Consider the following 22,449-nt stretch of genomic DNA (forward strand, 5'->3'; position numbering starts at 1 on the left):
TGAAAAAGGCAGTGTGTGAAAGGCGCTGCAGCATCAACAGAGGCTGTAATCCACCCTGCTGTAATCCATGCGTGTGTTTTCTATTCTTCAACACATGTATTCTTCATTACATTTTATTCTCAGAATCCTGTGAGGTAGCTGTTTACTAGCCACATTTTCTTGACAAAGAATTAGAGACATTCAATGGCTTTCTTGAGTTCAGTTGAGTGCGAAAAACCTTACATCCTGAAGTCTTGAACTCAGCCCCAAGGCCTTCCCGGGCAGACATCCTGATGTACCTGCTGCAGACAGTGCAAGCTGTGGACCCCCAAGGCGTGGGTGCTTACTCCTAAATTTACCACCAGGAACACCAAGAGGGAATGTATTTACATGGTGCAGTAAATATGATAGTGTCTCATCTGACTATCGGTAATAATTCCTGACAGTGGTTTTAAGATAACAATAAAGTGCTTGACAACAAAAATTCTAAGTTAGAAAGATTATAATTATTAGATAACTCCAATATTTAAAGATATATACAGTAAGTCCCCTACATATGAACCTTCACGTTGCAAACTTCCAAAGATACAAACGTGTGTTTGCATGTCCAATCATGTAAATTTGTTAAAAATGAGAGGATGTTAAGCTTAGATTATGCTGCTATAAAAGGATATCTGAGACCAAGTAATTTATGAAGAACAGAACTTCACTTACTACAATTCTGGATGCTGGGAAGTCCAAGATCAAGGTGCTGGCCCCTGTTGAGGGTCTCCTCACTGAATCCTCACATGCTGGAAGGCAGGCGGGCAAGAGAGGACCAAATCCCTTGGCCCAACCCCTTCACAAGGACACCCAATCCCATTCACCAAGGAGGAGCCTTCATGGCCCAATCACCTTTTAAAGACCCCCACCTCTTCATATGATCACATTGGCAACACCTGAGTTTTGGAAGGTATATATTCAAACCATAGCAGAAGGTGAACTCATTTCAGTTATTCAGGATAACTGCAGGATAATCAATAAAAACACTACTGGGCAAAAGAAAACAAAGACGAGGGGACAACCCAGAGGCTTCATCATTAGACTGTAACCTCCAGGAGGTCAGGACTCTTTCGCATCATTACATAGCTAGCGCCCTGCTGAGACACTGATTAGATTTGAAAGGATAGATGAATAGAAGAAGTAAGGTTTCAAGCTGCCCTTCTTGAGAGCCAAGATGAAAAGTTTCCCCTCTACTCAGGCATCAGGCTAACTCATTTGGCGATACTGGGGACAAGCGATGGCCAGCAGTGTCTTCCATGCTCCCCTATGAAGTTTCTCTTCAACCTTTGTATATCTCAAACCAGAAAGGAGGGATCTCCATCCATGTATCTGCCCGACTGCTCGATACTCCATCACCGCAAACTAGCAGACTTCTGGAGGCTGTAAGCCTGCAAAGCGTCAGGACGCTTTTTCTGAGTTCTTAATGCTTTTCTACAGGAGAGAAAGCTCCAGACAGGCTCAGCAGAAAAGCGTACTCATGTTGTCAGAGAACTCTTCCAGAGTGAGAGAAAATTCGTGCAGATGCTAGAAATTGTGAGAGATGTTTATGTGACACCACTGAAAGCAGCTCTGTCATCAAACCGAGCAATTCTGAGTGCTGTCAATGTCCAGATCATATTCTCTGATATTCTGCGAATTTTAAGTCTCAACAGGTAAATCCCGTATTTTTAAAGATTATCCATTGTGTGGTGAAGAGAAACCCACTTTTATTGTTTCAGTGGCAGCATGGAGGTTCAGCATTCTCTGCCCCTCTTGGGGGTCATGGTAACCTCATAGAGGAGAAAGGCTCCCCATCACATGACTCGCCGGGCTGAGACCAGCAGTGATGAGTTCCAGGACCTCTCTTTCCCAGTTCATGGCCATTGAATTGTTCAAAGAATAGCATTCAGGGCCTCTCATTCTGTAGCCAATACACTGTCCACACAAAAGGCAACTGGAAGGAAAGCCATTCTTAATTAGTGTTCAGTCGAGCAATGGGAAAGGGACTGAGGGATTTAACAGGATTAAGCCACAAGTACCCATTACTTAGACAGCCCAAGCCTGGGGGTTTCTGAGTGTATAACATGAGAGAGAAAAGTGACCATCTCTACCTATGGTAAAGGAAGACAAACTGAGCGTGTGCTTCTCTGACAGTAACTCTCTGGGTAATTTGGAACAAGTTTCTTACCTCAGTGGGCCCCAATTCCTACCAAATGAAGAGGTTGGACTAGGCCTCTTCTAGTTTCCAAGGCCTGTGATGGCTGAAAGAGGGATTTCCTTAGTTCCACAGGCAAATGGACTGAGCAGGGGATGTGGCATTCAGCTGTTGAGACCAGTGGAGCACTGTCCTCTGGAGACTTTAAGAACCATCACCCACAGGAATAGGACATTCAGGAGCAAGTGTACTGAGACCAGCGTGGGGTTCTGACTCAAAGAACTGAAGTGAAGAGGTGGGATTCCACCACAGCCAGCCTAATCCCCTGGATTCCAGCCCAAACACCTGTATTCCAGCCCCCCCTTTCCTGTCAAGTATAGTTGGCTCTGTGTTAAGCAAAGAGTACTTGACCAAATCCTGCTGTAAATGGAGGGCTGAAGACGGCTGCGCTAATGACGATGACGTGAATTTGTAGGTGATTCCGAGATAGTATTTCATGGTTATGCTTTTCTTCTATTGTAGGCAGTTTCTAGAAGACCTGAGAGACAGACTGCAGGAATGGGACCCAGCTCACTGTGTGGGGGACATAGTCATCAAGTTTGGAAGCCAGTTGAACACATATACCAATTTCTTCAACAATTACCCTGTGGTTCTGAAAACAATAGAGAAGGTAAATGACTGATTTACCAGCCTATTATTCTGTTAGGCCTTCTGAGCTCAAAAAGAGGTTATGTGTGCAACCCAAAGGACTAGAGTTAAAAGGAAGGCTTCTCGGATGTTGGCTTTCTGTTCTCCTCCCATACACTATGAATTCTTTGAGGGCAGGGACCCTGACTTAGGGGCTAGCACAGGGTTCCAGGGACTAGTTGTTAGAATTCTCATACAAACTGTCAAACTTTCATCTGCCCCAGATACACCATGTCTCAGTTACAGGAAAATGCTCAGCAATTTGGCCCAGTGTGTTGGCTCACACCTGTAATCCCACATTTGGGAGGCCAAGAAGGGACGATTGCTTGATCCCAGGAGTTCAAGACCAGCCTGGGCAACATAGTGAAACCTTGTCTCTACTGAGAAAAAAAAAAAGGTAGAAGCCAGACTGAACTTGGATTCCACTCTGTGGCTATAATCTTGGGTGGCCTTGACTAATTCAGCTCTCTTATGTAGACAATGAATTGATGATCCATATATTTCTTGGAATAAGAACATTTAATTTATGAAATCTCACTATGCAGTAAGGAGTTTCTTGGTCTCCCGTCTCCTAGAGTTCAGGATAAACACTTCTTCCTGTTGTGATGTACGCCATTATTTACTCTGAGTGGGAACGTCTACCTCCCCTCTGCATCGTTTGCTGCCTTGCAGGGGTCTCTTCTGATGGGAATCAGATCTCTCTTTCTTCCCTGATAAGGCCCACCTTTTGTCCTTCCTCTATTTGTAGCAAGGGGTGGTGGAAGAGACAACCTGTGACACAGCAGCACACTTCTGTTGTGTCCGCTGTGCTCACATGTCTTCACCGAGGCCCTGCAAGAAAGGCCTGTGGGCCCACAGGCTGTTGGGTAACTCCTGCCCTCAGACAGCCTCCTTTGCAGTCTTCCCTCAATCCCACTCGGGGAGTTTAGTCACTGACGGGCAACTTGATGGTGCAAAGGTTGCATGAAGAAGACAATTTCATAGAACTGACCTTGAGGATAAGAATTGGAGCGAAGCATCCCATGTTATCAGAAAAAAATTGGTGCCCAAATTTTTACAGCTAGTATAGTAGCGATATCTATTAGCTACTATACACTAGCACAGTGTGTGCTTAGAAGTAAGACTCAATAAATGTCAGCTATTAATATTATTGAAATCAGTGAATATTTGATTTTTAGTAAAAGGAGATAACTTCACAATAGTGGTAAGTGGAAACATTTGAAAACAGTTATTAAATAGTGAAACACCCATATAATGTTACTATAGCAAACATGATTAATAGCAGTATTAAAGGTGAATACCATTAACAGCCAAGCTCTTACTATAATGAAATAACATTTACCCTGTGACAGGCACTTTATGGATAGGATTATTTTTCCACAAGAATAAGGTGTGATGTCCATTTTACAGATGAGAAAGCTGAGGCTCAGAGAAGCTGAATAACTTGACAAGGTTACATATTCAGTTTATTCAAATTCAAATCTAGGTCTACCTGATTGCAAAGCCTGTTCTTATTTGTCTATACTGATTGAGTTCAATGCACAGGATTAGGTCTATGCATAATGAGTACACTATATTTAATCGGTTAGGAGAATACCCATAGTACTAACAATACTTGGACCGATTAGGGGTAGATGTTGCCCTTTTGCTTTGAGCGTTCTACAGGTCATGCTTGCTCAGTGGAGCAGAGAGCTTTACAGCTGTCTCATAGAGCAAAGTTTTGGCACTATAATTCTCACCTCTCAGTGCAGAGAAATAATACCATCATTCCGAGCTTTCCTGAAGAGGCATGATAAGACCATTGTCACCAAAATGCTGAGGTACGTTTTGAGGGAGCACACCTGGGGCATCGGGAGGTGGGACGTTCCTGGACCTTCAGATAGAGACCTGAGCTCCCTCCTCTGTGTCTCGTCCAGCCTGCCGGAGCTGCTGTTACACCCATCCCGAAGACTTGAAGAATACATTCATCTTCTCTACGCTCTGAGGCTTCACACCCCTGCGGAACATACTGACCGGGGGGACCTGACCGCTGCGGCTGACCACATCCGAAATTATAAAGGTTATATAGATCAGGTTGGTAGCTGATAAGAATCTGTGTCCTTTACAAATGTGACAATGCTCTAGTGGTATTCTCTCTCAGAGATCCTGAGATGCCTTATCTTCTTCTAGTGTTTTTTGCTTCAAAGTCTTTCATCCTTTTAATGCTAAATCAATAAGTGTGTTCAGTGATTTTGAACACCAAGGACATCTATTCTAAGCCAAACAACGTGGCACAGAATGCTTCCAGATATCTGTACAAATACAGCAAAATCTTTGTGAAAGTTTGAAGAATGAGGCATTTGGATTGATTGTTCTAGAAAACTAAAAGAAAAAAATGTAAAATTAGGCTTTGTTTCTGAAAGTACTTTTTAGTATATTCATTAGCTTCCTTGCCCTAGTAAGTACAGAGATCATAATTGCTCTCTGAAGAACTGCCTAAGCATCTTGGAGTACCGTGCTATCATTTTGAAAACATCATCATTGGGTTGTGCTGACTGTCTTGGCGTCTGAGCTGCATGTAAGCTGCTAACACATTATGCCCTGAGGATGGTTTTTTAATACAGTTTTGTTACTTGCCTTTGTTTTAAAACTGAGTACAGAAAATGGAAGTTTTTTATTATAGTATATGAAAATACCAACCATTGTGACAAGTGCCATAACATATTGTAATCTATTTCTTTTATAAATAAAAAGTCACCCTTTTAGTTTGCCTAAAATTACCTTTTTCCCCCTAGATGAAGCAAAACATCAATATGAAGGATCAGCTTTCAGATATACAGAGAATCATCCGGGGGTGCCCTGTATGTATTCTGATGTTCCTGCACATGAACATGACCTCCAGTCACTGGCAGAAGGGGGCCTACAGATGCCAATGCAGAGAACGCTTGTGGGATGCCTGCTGCGCGCCAGGCCCCACCAAGCTCTCTCATTTCACATCCTTGGAATCTGCAAGGATGCTCTTTGAGAAGAGGCACGGTGGGCCTGCCCCCTCCCATGATTCCTCTGCAGTTTTTGCTCCTCGATTAGTATCACTGCGATCGTGACACTCTTTGAGGAAAAGGGCTATGTGTTCTATTTGTTTTCTCTCTGCAGGTAGCACTGGTGCAGAATTCTGTACATTGAAGAGATCTGAAATTTTTTAGAAGTCCCCTGTTAGCGAGGACCTTTCACTCTCTGTTAGTGGGATGTACAGAATATCATTTGGCCCCACCCTCCTTTCTCTTTGACACCTTCCCCCACTGCCTTGTGATCCCACCACACAGATCTATTCACGATTCTCTAGTGTTAACCTCTCTCTACACATGTGCTATCTGCACATACTCTTTCTTGTTCAAATTGCCTTGCCTTCCTACTCTACTGGATAAACTACTACTCAGTCTTTAAAAATCTAGTTCAATCATCATCTTTGCAATGTTTTCCCTATCAGCTCCAGCTGTGAGTGCCTCTTTCCTAGGTATTTTCCATCCTGAACATTCCTGTTACATTGTTTTGCAATCCTTTATTCACAGGACTGGGAGCTCCATTGTATATGAGCTAAGATTTACTTGTCTTCTAGTATCTGACACACAGTAGGAGCTCAATATATGAATTATGTTGAAATAAAGTATCAGTTGAGTCCCGGGCATGGTGGCTTATGTCTGTAATCCCAGCACTTTGGGAGGCCTAGACAGGAGGATTGCCTGAGCCCAGATGTTTGAGATCAGCAACATAGTGAGACTTTGTCTCTACAAAAAAAAATCAAAAAATCAAAAAATCAAAAAATTAGCTGGATGTGGTGGTGCATACCTGTAGGCCCAGCTACTTGGGAGGCTGAGGTGGAAAGATCGTCTGAGTCCAGGAGGTCAAGGCTGCAGTGGCCTGTGATCATGTCACTGCACTCCAGCCTAGGTGTCAGAGTGAGATCCTGACTCAAAAAAAAAAAAAAAAAAAAAAAAAATCAATTGATTGATTGGAGATGATATTTTTATTTGGTCAAACTGGGGAAGCCAGATGAAGTTGTTTTGTCATAATTTTGATCTGCACATTTGGTAGAAAAAGAGAAATGGAGATTGGAGATGAAATCTAAATCCTTGGAACTCAGAGTCTACAGAACTTTATCTCCTGATCACTCTCCACACCAAGAGACCAAACTCATTACTGGATCAGTGCAAGTGCTTGACTTTTTAATCTGCACCAATTCACTCAGTGATACCTCCCTTCATATTTGTAAATGGGAAGCCATTTGCAAGCCAAACAATAATTTATTTAAAAAATTTGGCTACATTCTCAAATATTGTTTTCTTCATCAATACTGTAGTCTTTTAAAGAAAGCCTGTTTTATAAACAATGAAAACATTCAATTTTTGATACCTACACTGTGTTCTAGTCAACACTGGCATATTCTGGGATATAAAATGGTTATGCAGTAGGGAAATGGTTTATTTTTAAAAAAATTTACATGTGCTTCTAATATTGTTTTTGATTTTATAGACTCTAACAGAAGTAAACAGATATCTGATTAGGGTCCAAGATGTAGCCCAACTTCACTGCTGCGATGAGGAAATACATTTCTCTTTAAGGTAAACAACAGTTAACTATCCTGTGAACAATGAACTCCTTATATGCTGTCTTACTCATCCTGCATCCCTGGCATTCGGTACGATGTCTGACAACTTGTGGGTCTGGGATCAATCTTTGCGTTGAACTGAAAATTTACACACACAGCCCTCTGAGATAGTGTAAGTCACCGTGCTTGCAGTCCAGGAAGCCACTGGGTAGAATGGGAGAAAATAAATTGTCCCTACCAGGACCACAATGACCACACAAGCAAGGATTCTGAAGACAGGTCACTTTCCTACTAAGTGTTTTGGGATTTCACAATGATCGGCTCAACTATTAGGGCCAGCTAGGTGCGGCGGCTCACTCCTGTAATCCCAGCACTTTGGGAGGCAGAGGCAAGAAGATTGCCTGAGTCCAGGGGTTTGAGATCAGCCTGTGCAACTTGGTGAGACCTCGTCTCCACAATAAATCAAAAAAAATTAGCTGGGCATGGTGGCATGTGCCTGTGATTCCAGCTACTTGGAAGGTCGAGGTGGAAGGATCACCTGAGCCTAGCAGGTCGAGGCTGTGGTGGCCATGAGTGTGCCACTGCACTCCAGCCTGGGCAAGAGAGTGAGATTCTTACTCAAAAAGAAAAAAAAGAAAAAGGACCAATTTATTATCCTCAGATAGTTATTAAAGTCTATATTAAAAATGACCTTATATAGCCAGTTTGCACAGTGCTCAAAGTAGTGAACAAAAGATAGAAGAAGCTGGGTGTGGTGGCTCATGCCTGTAACCCCAGCACTTTGGGAGGCCAAGGTAGGAGGATTGCTTGGAGTCCAGGACTAGCCTAGACAATAGAGTAAGACTTCATCTCTACAAAAACATCAAAAAATTAGCCGGGCATGGTGGTGTGCTCCTGTAGTCACTGCTACTAGGGAAGCTGAGGCGGAAGGATCATCTAAGCCCAGGAGGTCAAGGTTGAGTGAACTGTGATCATGTTACTGCACTCCAGCCTGGGCGACAGAGTGAGACCCTGACTCAAATAAATAAATAAATAAATAAATAAAGGAACGATGCCTAGTTCCATAAATTAGTATCCTCTTTCTTTCTTGGGCAGACTTTCCCATAAAGGTTCTGACAGTAAATCTTTCAGGTTTTGCTGGCTAAATGATCTTTGTGGTGACTTCCTAACTTTGCTGTCGTAGCACAAAAGCAGCTACATAAATGATAAAATACAAAATAACACACTATTCATAAATAATACAATATATAAATGAACGAGCATGGCTGAGTTCCAATAAAACTTACAGAAACAGGTGGTAGGCCAAACTTGGCTGATCTCTGCTTTAGAAGACTGTTTGCCAAACTATGTTTTCAGTATTATTGGCGAAGATAACAAATCAACAAATAGCAACCAAATGGAAGGGAGTTAACTCCTTTAATTTTTTCTATTCCATTGAAGGTAATCAAAACTGACTTGTTATTTCAATGAATATTTCAGCATGCTTCTCAAAACCACAGGGTAACAGAATAGGCAGAAGAAATCAGTGTCCTCATCTCCATCCTCAACTGGATCTTAAATAAAAATCATGTCATACAACTGTGCCACTTTTCTCACTGTCATGATGTTTTTGTTTTCTTTGGTTTTGTTGTTTTTGGTCAGCAGCAATAGAAAAGAACTACAAAGATGGAAGGAAACCAGTTACCAAACTAGCAACTCTAAACAGGAGACGTGCTGGGGTGGTTCCAGTTTTTGGTTATTATTAGATTGCTTTACTTTCATGTATTCCTTCTGCAACACCTATCCTTTTTGATGTAAGTCAATTTTCTATATCATTTTCCTTTTCTCTGTAGAACTTTTAACATTTCTTAACATTCTACTGAAGTCTACTGGCAACGAAGCCAGTCTAGGTGACAGAGTGAGACTTCAACTCAAAAAAACCCCAAAAAATCAAAAAACAAAAAATTTTTTCAGCCATTATTACTCCAAATATTTTTTCTGTTCCTTTCTCTTTCTTCTTCTTCTGGTATTCCCATCACACATATATTAGGCCTTTTGTAATGGTCATTTATTTGGGTATTCTATTCCTTCACAAGCTCCTTTGATCTTTTATCTTTCTGCTTTTCAGTTTGGAAAGTTTATGTTGACATTTTTTCAAGCTCTCTCACTTTCCTTGGCTGTGTCCAGCCTGTTGATGAGACCATTAAAGGCATTCTTCATTTCTGTTACTATATTTTTTATTTCCAGCATTTCAATTCTTAGGATTTCCGTCTCTCTGCTTACATTATCCCTCTGTTCTTGTAGGTTGTCCACTTTTCACATTAGAGCCTTTAGTATATTAATCATAGTTATTTGAATTCCTGGTCTGATAATTCCCAAATATCTGCCATATCTAAGTCTGATTCTGATGCTTGCCCTGTCTCTTCACTCTTTGATTTTTGCTTCTTAGCATGCCTTGTAGTTTTTTGTTGAAAGCCAGATATGATGTATCAGGTAAAATGAACTGAGCTAAATAGGCCATTGGTGTGAGGTTTTCTGTTTATCTGGCTGGGAGTTAGGCTGTTTTTACTGTTTGTTGTAGCTTTGTGTCAGAGGTTACAGTTTTCTCTAGTGTCCTTGTTTTTGTCTCCCAATTGTCTCTGGGTTTCCCTAGAGACCCCTTCTTAAATAGGGTCTGAGCCTTGCAGTTCTTTCAGCTGTAATCTTGTTATTATATAGAAGTCTTACTGCTATGATAGTAAGATGTGAGGGGAAGGAAAACATTCTATAGTTCTATGATCAGTTTTCAGTCTTTTAAGGAGCCTGTTGCTTCTGGGTTATGACCTTCATAAGTATTTTTCAGTCTTTTTTTTTTTTCTTCTCTAAGACAGCTGCCCTCAACCTTTTTGGCATCAGGGACTGGCTTCATAGAAGTCAGTTTTTCCCCAGATGGGCTTGGGGTTGGAGAATCATGAGGCATTAAATAAGGAGCGTGCAACCTAGATCCCTCGCATGCCCAGTTCACAATAGGGTTCATGCTCCTATGAGACTCTAATGCCACAGCTGATCTGAGAGCAGGTAGAGCCGCCTGCTGCTTACCTCTTGATGTGCAAACTAGCTCCTAACAAGCCACAGACTGGTGCCAGCCAGTCTGTGGCCCTGGGGGTTGAGAACCCAGCCCTAAGATGAGACCAGAAGGCTAGAGGTGGTTGGAATTGGGTATTTTCCTTCTACCAGGTTAGTTAGGCTATGGTAAAGCCCAAGTTGGCTAGGTCCTGGTAAAAGTTTCCCTTAAGGGCAAGCTGTTAAAAACAGCTCTCTGGGCATATTTCTGGGCATTCTTTCCCCTGGGGAAGAATGGGAGGATTTTTCTCAGTTCTTCATAGTGAGAAGCTGGTGGCTCCTGGAGATAAAACACACTAGTGTGGTAGCTCCTGAGGTTTTAATTGCGTAAGATAGTCCACACTCAATCTCCAGCAAGTAGTCAATTACCCTTTAAATATTCCTACTCCATGCTGGCTTCAGCAGCTTGTTCCTATCTTGAATAAACTATGATTCTCTGTATTCTGCATGTTGCTCCCACTTTTGGGGAGGTGCCTTACCCCATGACCCCAATTCTCTGACAGATCTGAGAAAAGTTGTTGATTCTTAGTTTTTCACTTTCTTTTTTTGTTGTGAGGAGGGGATTGACAACTTTCAAGCTCTTCACATGTTAACTGGAAGTTAGACATCTCGGTTATTAGAATTCAGACTTCTGTCTTCAGTTTTGACAACAGATGAGAGTACTTTGAGAATAATACAAAATTATTTTAATTATGAGGTACATTTATAAATAGGCACCAAGAAAAATAGCTCAGCCCAGTCTTAGCTATGTAGAGTATGCAAAATATATCAGGCCCAGAGAGTTGAGTATGAGACTTCTGCCATACTTTGGACACCCATGCCCAGGACAATTTTTGGTTTTCTTTTTGTTTTTTCCTTGTTAACTGTTTTGGAAGGACAATTGTTTAAAGACATTTTGTTCCAGACTCACTTGTTATCTTTTTGTTCCTAGAATTCATGATACAAAGAATGAGGTATAGCCAATCAATAGCATGTTATTTTAATGTAAATCTTGGTAGACAACTCAGGAATTGCCTCTTCCCTAAAAATCTACTTGTAATTTCTGCTAATTGGAGTTGCTAATCAGAGCGTATATTCAGGGCAACTTGAATCTGTGCTCCCGGGCTGGCAATCTGAGCTTGGGCCAAATTACACTCTCTACTTACACTGATTTTTGCCTTACCTTCCTCCTTTTGGGTGGACAGCACTTTCTCAGTGAGAAGTAAGATGTGAGGAAAGAAGCATTCTATAGCATTTCACATTAACATGTGAAATTAAGTAACTGTGAACAGGTTCATGTTCCAGAAGATATCACATATTTAGCCTGCAATCTTGTTTTCTGTTACTTAGAGGAAACATAATGTGTATATTTATACATACAGTACCAACTCAAGGCTTTCTGGTTTGCCATATAGGAGGGGGACACTCCCCCCAAAAACACAATTATCTTTTGGAGGGTGGGCCCCCTGTAGTACAGGCTTCCCCTGCTAGGCGAATGTTCTAGGAACCCACTGGCATCAGTGTACCAGCTAGCATTGCTGCAAGGGGCTGCGTTAGGCTTCAGTAAATTTTTCTGGAGATTCTTTCAATGCATTTGCCCATTTCATGATGGGTGATTTATGAGCACACCTGCCCACACCACACTGAGCACCACAAACAGCGTGACCCCCTGCCCGGCCCTCCCTATTCACCAGATCTCACCGTAAGTGACTTTTGTTTCCCTGATGAAAAAAGCTCTCAAAGGGAAATGTTTTGCCAATGTGGAAGAGGTGAAACAAAAAATGGCAGAAGCACTGAAAGATATCCAAATTGATGCATTTAAAACTGTTCTGAGCAGTGGAAAAAACATCTTAATAGGTGTACTGCATCAAATGGAGAGTAATTCGAAGGTGACTGAAGTCTAAACATATAAGAATACACAATTTTTGATAAAGAAATTCCACCTCATATTTTAACTTCTCTCATGTGATATATGTATTGCAATCACTAGGAGAGGCAAAGAGGACGGGACCCACCTTATGGGTGGGATGTCTAGCTCAAGTGAGTTGCCTGAAGTCACAGGACTAGTAAGTGCTGGTCTGGAATTTAGAACCAGCTCTCAGTGCTGGAAGGGCTGTTTCCATTGACTAGACTGAGACCAGCAGGTAGAAAGATGTGCCAAAACTTTTTTTTTGAGTTGGAGTCTCACTCTGTTGCCCAGGCTGGAGTGCAGTGGCACGCTCAAAGCCACCGCAGACTCGACCTGCTGGGCTCAGGCTATCCTTCTGCCTCAGCACTCCAAGTAGCTGGAACTACAGACGTGTGCCACCACATCTGGCTGATTTCTTGATTTATTGTAGAGATGAGGTCTTGTCATGTTGCTCAGGCTGGTCTTGAACCCCTGAGCTCAGGCAATCCTCTGGCCTTGGTCTCCTAAAGTGCTGAGATTACGACTGAGCCACTGTGCCTGATCCAAAACTTCCTTATAATACACTCACCTTTGCTCCTCTGTGGGCACAGCCCAGAATTTTAGCTATGTTAAGCTTTTATAATAGATATGTACCTTGGAACCCTTTTTTTTTTTTTTTTTTTTGTAAACACGATTTTTTATGCATGTGACTTTAAGATTTTTGGTTTTTAAACATGCTTTTTGTTTTTTTCTTCTCATGGGGTCTTGCCAAAGGTACAAAAGTGTAGCCCTCTAGGACTGGTGAACAGGGCCGTGGCCTTGATCACCAGATGGAGCCATCTGCTTCCCAGACCTGGAGTCCCCTGGAAGAAAAACCCAACCCCACTAGTAAAAAGGCATACTGTAAAGTTTCCTCTTAGTCTCCCCCAAAGAGACCTACAGTCACTTAGCAGGGTAACCTTATACTTGAGAAAGAGTACCCAGGTTCCTCAGGGATACTAGACTTTGATTCAATTGACTCATCCCAGGGATCCAAAACGCCACTGCGATCCACCAGTTTGAGTGAATGTTCAAGGGCTAGCTTTGGCTTGGGGCAGCTCCCAGTGAAGCTGAGGGCCTGCTGTCTCTGCATGCCAAAGTTTGTGCGTCCTGAAAATTTAAAGTTTTATGCATTTATAGAAGTTGGGTACTTCGTGTCTTTCTCTGTCTCTAAAGTTGGCTGATGTAGTGAATTGAACAATAACAAAACACCTAGAATGGAGTTAAGAATCTGCATTATAGTAGCTGTGTTCCACTTTGTTGAGTCATTAAGCCTGTTTGTGAATAAGCAAAGAAACTCTATCCAAGTTCAAGAACAAAACTACCCTTGGGGTTGGTTGAGAGAAGAGGCAGCTTTCCAAAACACTGGTAGGATGCAGTTGAGTTGCTCCATTATGTCAATATTAAAGGTGAAGTTACAGTCAGCCTTCCATATCTGGGGGAGCTGCATCCGTAGATTCAGCCAAGGATGAAAAACATTTAAAAACAATATATTAAAACAGTAAAAAGTAATACAAATAAAAAATCAACACAGTATAACAAATTACGTAGTACTTACAATGTATTAGGTATAAGTAATCTAGAGATGATTTAAATGTTAAGCTTTTATAATAGATATGTACCTTGGAACCCTTTTTTTTTTTGTAAACACGATTTTTTATGCATGCAGGAAGAGAGGCACAGGTTATACACAAATACATCATTTTACCTCTGGGACTTCAGAGTATCCACAGGTGGTTCTGGAACCAATTCCCCATGGATACCAAGGGCGACTGTATTGGCTTTTGCATATTGAGAGGAATTGTTAACTTTAAAAAAGCGTTTGATGATGTGCCTGTGGATGAAAATTGTTGGCGAAATCTTTGGGGACTTAATTTAGTAAATGGCTTTTGAAAAGCTTTTTCCTAGATAAAAATCCTATCTATATGTTAAATAGCAGTCTCACAATCAGACTGGCATAATAACCTCTTTGTGTGTTTATCTTTCCCTCACTCATGTCCTCACATTACAAAAGGCCTCGATTCCAAGCTTGAGTTAATGTGGCTGCTCCTTCCGTTCTCTGGCCCAATCACTCACCTGGTCCAAGTGGGTCACAAAACTGGAATTCTCTTTCATTGACTTCTGCTTCCAATACTGTCCCTTACAAAGGAAAAACTGAACATCTATTTGCCAAAGCAAGCACCCCTTTGAAAGCCACTTTTTCAAAGCACTCTGTAGGCATATTCTCTGATAATTCGGATAAAACAGCAAAGTTTTATTACAGCTTTAAGCATTTTTCTAAACTTGCATGGGATGAGAAAGAATTGTTATCAGGGACATGGTAAAAATATTGTCCTCCCCTTCTCCTCCAAAAGCAAGAATGTGGTAGAGTTTTTTTGCCTATAAAAGTGGCCCCTTGTCACATGTTGCCCAGCACAGACTTAAAAGCACGTTTTGGCTAGGGACAGTGGCTCACGTCTATAATCCCACCACTTTGGGAGGCTTAGGTGAGAGGACTGCCTGAGCCCACCAGTTGAAGACCAGCCTGGGCAACTCTACAATAAATCAAGAAAAATTAGCCAGGCGTGGTAGCACATGTCTGTAGTTCAAGCTACTTGGAAGGCTAGGGTGGAAGGATCGCCTGGCCCAGCAGGTCGAGGCTATGGTGGCTGTGAGCGTGCCACTGCCCTCCAGCCTGGCAATAAAGTGAGACTCTGACTCAAAAAAAAAAAAAGTACACCTTGTCTTTCTTGCTTCATCTCTCTTTCTCATCTCTAGTTCTATTCACTTCATTATTCTCAGAATAACTTGACTTAATCTGGAACATTATTTCTTGAAAGACTATCAATAAATGTAAAGCACCCCACTCATTCTAGTAAATTATAACCCAAGATAAGAAGGAAATGTGTGAAAGGAAGAGCTGGCTCTAGTGGGTGGGTGGCCACTGTGTTTCCATCTATCTACACCCCAAACAACGGCTACTTCCTAACACTCTCCAAGTGGCTGCACCCAAGACGTAGTACTCCTTGAGTTTCCACTCCTTGATCTCTGCCCAGTTCTTAGGCATGGCTTTCACTAATAAATCACTTCTGTGCCTGGTGCCTCACCACTCAGTGTGGCCTGCAGTCTTGCAGGCTCAGCACCACCAGGGAGCTGACCAGAATCTTGGTCACCCTATCTCTGCTCAATCAGAATTTGCATTTTAATAAAATTGTTAACTTGATTTCCAATGCAGAGTGAGAAAAGTAGAAAAAAGGAGGGATAATCTTGGCATCTTTGTAAAATAATTGCCACATCCTTGTTGAGATGTGTGCACACATGTGCGATTACCTGAACCAGTGTAAAAAAGTGGAATAGGTACCAGGTTGAGAACTTGGGTGACCTATTGAAGAGAGGAGTAAGCCAAGCTAAGTGGAAAAGTGGAGGGGAAAAAAGTACATTATATGAAAGCCAAGAGTGCGGACTGATGTCACTTAAGCATTTTATAACACTTGATGTTCTACACTGATAATTTAAAAATTAAACAAAAATGGCAAAGATTGAAAAAAAGAGAGTCCCCTGAACAAGAACAGACTCTTCATAAAAGTAATAACTTCCTGAGAGTTGTCTGATGCTTCTAAGAAGAAAAATTATCTTCTATTAAAACATTTAGCTTGCTTCACTTAGCCACTCCTGTGTAAAGGAGGCAGTGGGGACCTGGGAAGTGGGTGGGTTCCCCTAAGCTCCTACTGAGGGCATCACGTGACACTGCAGGGAACTCACCCAGGATAGATAACCCACACAAGAGCACCGTGAGACCTGCCAAACATAGCAATCTGGCTCCAACAATACAGACACCAAATGTTGCCCCTTGATAAATATGTCCACAGTTGATCATGGTAGCAACATCAGTGAAAACGAAGAACGATTTGATTTTTACCTTTTATACTGATGAAACTTAGTAAGTTACCTATCGATTTCTTTCTCATTAAAAGTAAAAATTTTTATAATTACTTCTATTGGGTTAATGCTTTTTTCCCCCCTTTTTGCTTGACACCTCATGTCACATTGTGTTTTTTCTCTACCCCAACCTGCTATCATGAGAGATGAAACAAAACAAACTTAATTTTCTTCAGATTGCCCAAATATATCAAAATACCAAGCTTGAGAAAAGTTTAAAACAGCTAGAGTGTGATTTGTTTCATAAAAGAGGGAAAGCTCAATGTTCATTTTCCCACATGCATTATAAAATACTTGTCCAGTAGAGAGGCTTAAGCCACTCCACCAGGAACACTGATGGCCCAGAGTATTGATCTGAGAGACAGAAGGGAGACTAATCCTATAAGGAGTATTCTACTGAGAACCCCAATGAGCCACTCAAAAGGACTATAGTAAAAGCCTTGACTATTGGCTTATCAGTTTCAAAATGGCCAATTGCGTACAATCATGTATGTATTAAAGCTGCCCCTTCTCCATTTTAACACAGGTTCTATGAACACATCCGTGACCTCAGCCTTTTTCTCTTCAATGATGCACTACTTGTTTCTAGTCGAGGCACATCTCATACTCCATATGAAAGGACTTCAAAAACAACCTACCAGTTCATTGTATCAGTGGCCCTTCAAAGATTAATTGTAGAAGACATTCCAGATTCAAAGTGTACGTATTATTTTTCTTCCAAGAGACAAATGTTTTTATATAAAACCCATTAATAAGACAAAAACGTGGGAAGAGGACTGGAACTATAATTTACATTTGCAAATAATTCCTCCAATATTAGGAATTCATTAAAAAATGTAAACTTTCATCTATCTCTGAAATACCAGAACACAGGACTTCTGGCATTGCACCCTAGACATTAGGAAACCAGCTTTCAAAAATCAAAAAGGGAAGACCCCACATCACTGTGAATTCTCTGATGCAGTCTGACATGGAAGCTGGAGCTCTTAATCACTATCTTCTCCGTCTGAAGATGCTACAGTCTTGAAGCATTTCAGATTTTTATCTATTACTTTTCCATTCTACTAGGACTGATTATTACAGATTTGACTGTATGTTGTCTTCCTTAGTTTGCATCTAAGCTGTGAGTTGTTTTTTTAAGTAATCAACAGATTTGCAAAGGATGTTTACAACTTAAATATTTCATTGATAACAATTCCAGTAGAAACAGCATGACACAAAAAGGAATCCTACTTAAACCTATTGTACTTATTTTTAGTTATTATCCTACACTTTACTTCCCAAATTTGAAAAGATCCTCATCTCTTTCCTCATATTTGTTAGGCCAGACAATCCACATGTAATATCTCTCATTCCAGTATTTTTCACAGCATGTAAAGACAGGATCTAAGGTTAAAACCGGAACCTAGACCTCCGAAAAGTAGCCAATTTAAATATAAGGGCTGCTTCCCAGTGGTTTCAGCCCCATTTGAGGTCTGAGCCTCAGAAAAAATGAACAACAAGTGTAGAAATAAATATTTCCACCTGGAAGACACACAGGTAAAAAGAGATAGTTACCTATAACCACCGGGTATGATGAAATAGTGTATGAAATGTCTCCTGTTCCCGCCCACCTTAACAATCAGCTATGTATGTCAAAACATTGTTATGTAAACTAATAGACAATGGGAATTTAGCAAAGTAGTTGGCTTAATTCTGTCACTGGCCTTCATATTAAGGTTGTCTAGGTCTAGTTCTCAGCATCTGACACAAGTATCAGCAAAGATGCCGATTCTAGTTACTTTAGGAGTGGTTAAGACAAGGAGCTTAAAAACAGCATCTATCAGTCTTTAAAATACTCGCTATTTGCAATCTAATTGTAATACAGACATGATTTTAGATTATATTTGAATTATTCAGTAATTGTAAGACATAATATTCTAAACTGGATTTGTATTTGTTTTGAATGTTTAGTTTTCAAAAAATTCTCAAAGGTGACTTGATTAATTTTTAAATTTTAAAACATTTTCTCCTTTTGATTGTTACTGAAAGATTAATCAGTGTCCTGGAAATGCTCTCACAGATGTCAAGAATGCATTTATTCTTCAAGGTCCAAAATGTGAATGGATTTGTGCTACAGAGATAGAGGATGATAAGTTCCTATGGTTGTCAGTACTTCAAAATGCAATCAAAAGCAGTATGGAGAAATGCGACTGGATTTGAATACATCAGGGGTGCCAATTCTCCCTGGCAAAGACAGACGTGTATTTTCTGCTCCAGAATATCCAGTAAGAAACAGAAAGATTACTTGTCATGGATGATGAGAGGATGAACGAGGATGAATCGAAGGAGTCTTCTGACCTTTAAACTTTATCATCTATGCTCACTTATGTAGAATGTACAATAAGAACAGTTTGAATCCAAAATTTTGAAAGACTTCTCTTGGTAGCTACAGTTCATGGATGATATCATCTAGAGTAATCTGACTAATGTGATGAAACCTAAGATAGATCAAGCAGATTGTATACAGTTTTGTTTTGTGATCTAATGAAAAATGAAAGCAGAATTAAAAATGTTTCTTAAATTATCAGTCTAGAAAAATATTTTAATTTATTGGTGATTTACTAATTATCTTTAACATTTCCATGAAATAATTGTTGATTTTAAAAAATGCAGAAGAAATATAAATGGCAATTTACTAAAAAGCTTGTCATGCATATCCTTAATATGAATGTACTCCTCTAGAGAGCATTAAGAGATAGCACTACAAAGTACTAAGTTTTCTGTAATTTTTTTTTTTTGAGTTGGAGTCTCACTCTGTCACCCAGACTGGAGTGCAGTGGCCGCTCCTGGCCACCGCAGCCTCAATCTGCTGGGCTCTGGCGATCCTTCTGCCTCGGCCTTCCAAGTAGCTGGAAATGCAGGCGCACACTACCACGTGCGGCTAATTTTTTGATTTATTGAAGAGATGAGGTCTCGCCAAATTGCCCGGGCGGGTCTCGAACCCGTGGGCTCAGGCAATCCATTCACCTCAGCCTCCCAAAGCGTGGGATTACAAGCTGAGCCACCGAGCCTGGCTAGTTTTCTGTAATTTTATTCTAGTTTTCTGTAATTTTATTCTAGTTTTCTGTAATTTTCAAGTTTTTTTTTTTCCCCAAATGGACTTTGTTCACAAGTCCATTTGGAAATGTTGGTTTTTTTCCTTTTTTTTTTTTTTTAGGTGGTATCTCACTCTGTCTCCAATGATGCAGTGTGGTGGCATGACCACAGCTCACTACAGCCTTACCACTTGGGTTTAGGCGACCCTTCTGCTTCAGTCTCCTGAATCGCTAGGACTATAGGCACACACCACCACACCTGGCTAATTTTTTGATTTTTTTGTAGAGACGAGGTCCTGCTATGTTGCCCAGGTTGGTCTTGAACTCCTGGGCTCAAGTGAGCCTCCCTCCATGGCCTCCCAAAGTGCCAGGATCACAGATGTGAGTCACTGTGCCCATAGGAAAAGTTTTTTCTAATTGTAAGACTAAATTCTTAGATTTTTTCAAATAAGAAGCTTTAAAAATATGCAACATTGTTAAATTAGAAGGCTATTAAAAAAAAAGGAAACATAGGAAAACTTGCCTGAAATGAAATTTAGCTAAGTAAAAATGAAGAAATTAAGAGAGTTCTATTTAAAACAGAAAGAGCAAAATAGGTATTGAGTAGTTTACTAGGTCTTTAAAGCTTTTATTTGATTATTTAATAAGCTGAAGCCCTACTGTTAGCCACTTAAAAACTTTAGCTGATGTATGCAGTAATATTTTTACCTAGTTATTGCTGTATGAAAGTTATATTAATCTTGGAAACATCAGATTGTCAGTTTCCTTTTTGATTTTCTTATTTATGGTAATAAAATCTATTGGTACAGTTTATGATTGTAAACCTTACAATTTAAACATTTTCTTCTTTCAGCAATGAAAATATAAATTCCTTCCATTTCTTAAAAATTTAAATTCTTGTTAAAAAATGTACAAAAATTAAAATACTGTGCTGTTTTATTAATGTAAAATCGAATTTCTGATTCTGCTGAGATATATCCATGCAGTTTAACATCTAGGATCCTGTAGATAGAATAAATCTTAAAGGAAATTCTGTTAGTCAGCAATGAATGCAAATTTACAAATGTAATCAAAATGTGTGCAGCATATAATATAAATTCTAAAACAGTATATTGTCCTGCATAAGGCATACTACAGAAACTCATTAATAGGAAAAACCTGCCTAGATGGCAAAAGAATGAGTGACAAGATGGCTGAAGGCAAACTAGAAATCTTAAGAAATTTTAATTTATTCTATGAATAATTGATAACTTCAGAAGTTTTAAAAGTTATCACTTGAAAATTAATAATAAGGAAAGGCCTGTCTTGAGAGATATTTCATAAGTTTACCTGACTGTTGCTGAATTAAAATCTCACACAAAGATGAAATTGATCACATTTCCACAAGAAAAATATAAAATCTAACACATTTTACATTTGTCACAAGTTGACATGTGAAAGAGGTCTGAAAGTATGATGTGATTCCTGAAGAATATTGATTACTGCAGAAGGTAAATTAGTTTATGGTGAAAACTGCCTTATCTAATATAACTCTTTAAAATAAAAAGTTAAATAGAAAACTTATTTAAAAAATTTTTACCAAACAAATATAGATGCTTTATGTACAACATTAATCCTAAAAGAGGCCAAATTGGCAGTTTATTTAGTTTTTTTTCCCTTTTGCAGAGATCTCTGAGTCTGTGCTTGTGATGTAAATGAGAAGCCCATTCTGCAAATCACATTAGTGTGCCGTTCTCGTCATTTACACATTATGTATTCCTGATGATACACAACAGCAAGGGTGGGGTGTGCCAGCAAACACAATGTAACCTCCAGAAAAAGTCATCCTGACCCTTTTATTGTTGAAATTAAAAAATAAAAGGTACTTAAATACAATGGTGAACATATAGGGCAAAACAGAATCATAAAATTTAAGGTTGAATTAAGCAGTGAGCTGAATGTTTGGGTCTCCAAATTGGCTTTGAACCCAAAACCACTTAAAAATAAGTATGTTCACAGTTAACGGCAATTGGCTTATAGGTGAGAGAATGGTCGAAGTTGTTCCAGTTGAACTTCCAGGGAAATTCTCTCCTCAAGAACATCCTGAAAAAGATGCAAAGGTCAAGTTATGTTTCAAAGTATCGAAAAATGAAGGCACATCTAACAACAGCACTGTTTCATTAAAACAATTTACATTTGTCAAGAAAACTAAATATAGCCAGGTACAGTGGCTCACGCCTATAATCCCAGCATCTTGGGAGGTGAGGCAAGAAGATCACCTGAGCCTAGGGGATCAAGGTTGTGGTAAGCAGTGAGCATACCCACCATACTCTGGTTTGGGTGACAGAGTGAGACTCTGACTAAAAAAAAAACCCAAAAAACAAAAAACAAAACTAAGTGAGAGCTGTTCATATTCTAAAAGTATACTTTACTTTAGAAAGGTAGTTTCTTTATATGTTTGTAATACTAAAACAAGATCCTAGTCATTTAGATTTTTATTATTACATAAATCAAAGTAATAAAATGTCATCTGATTCTTAGAAAAAGTCAGTGTTTGCAATGGATGGGTATCAAAATACATGACTTTTGCATTAGGTCTGCCCCCTGAATTAACTAGAGATGAATTAGTACAGATTCCTTCCCCTAGTAATGACATCTGGCCATAGCAGCTCCTGGATCTCATTTTGGGTTTCAGTTTCACCAAGAACAAATTAATTTGGCATTTAGAATTTTTAATCAATGCTGATTTTGGGGAAATCTTTTTTTCAGATAGCCACCAAATTCTAACTATCATACGGATAATATCTTTTTGTAAACTGAAAAATATAGTTTATTTAGAAAGCAGATTAGAGAAAGAGAGAAAAGGGGGACTCACCTCCCCCAGACTGGGGAGGGGTTCAGAGCTTAAAGAAAAGCATGACCCAGCCATAGCTCAATGGAGGCATGGCCGGGTCAGAGCTTAAGAAAAGCCAGGGTCAGCCGGGCTCGGTGGCTCAGCCTGTAATCCTGCGCCTTTGGGAGGCTGAGGTGAGTGGATTGCTGAGCCCGTGGGTTCGAGACC

The 22,449-nt window shown here is 40.1% G+C and overlaps 2 protein-coding genes across 11 annotated transcripts in view; one reads left to right on the plus strand and one right to left on the minus strand.

Moving 5' to 3' along the window:
• The window catches only part of ECT2L (epithelial cell transforming 2 like), a 102,873-nt gene extending 84,220 nt beyond the window's left edge, over positions 1-18,653 (plus strand). The window contains exons 14-19 of the mRNA XM_021711479.1: positions 1,459-1,673; positions 2,678-2,825; positions 5,617-5,682; positions 7,352-7,440; positions 16,859-17,031; positions 18,395-18,653. Of these exons, the coding sequence (XP_021567154.1) occupies positions 1,459-1,673; positions 2,678-2,825; positions 5,617-5,682; positions 7,352-7,440; positions 16,859-17,031; positions 18,395-18,534 (831 nt within the window). The 3' untranslated portion in view covers positions 18,535-18,653. The remainder of the gene's footprint in view (positions 1-1,458; positions 1,674-2,677; positions 2,826-5,616; positions 5,683-7,351; positions 7,441-16,858; positions 17,032-18,394) is intronic.
• A 2,566-nt stretch (positions 18,654-21,219) lies between these two features.
• The window catches only part of REPS1 (RALBP1 associated Eps domain containing 1), a 41,768-nt gene continuing 40,538 nt past the window's right edge, over positions 21,220-22,449 (minus strand). For 9 of the 10 annotated variants that reach the window (XM_021711482.1, XM_008056304.2, XM_008056302.2 and 6 more), the window contains one exon: positions 21,223-21,491. In XM_021711482.1, the coding sequence (XP_021567157.1) occupies positions 21,423-21,491 (69 nt within the window). In that variant the 3' untranslated portion in view covers positions 21,223-21,422. Of the gene's footprint in view, positions 21,492-22,449 lie in introns of all 10 variants that reach the window. The other variant, XM_008056301.2, reaches the window with a different exon arrangement.

Source organism: Carlito syrichta, unplaced genomic scaffold (assembly GCF_000164805.1).
Source record: "Carlito syrichta isolate Samal-C Ts95f unplaced genomic scaffold, Tarsius_syrichta-2.0.1 Scaffold302318, whole genome shotgun sequence".
NCBI lineage: Eukaryota > Metazoa > Chordata > Mammalia > Primates > Tarsiidae > Carlito > Carlito syrichta.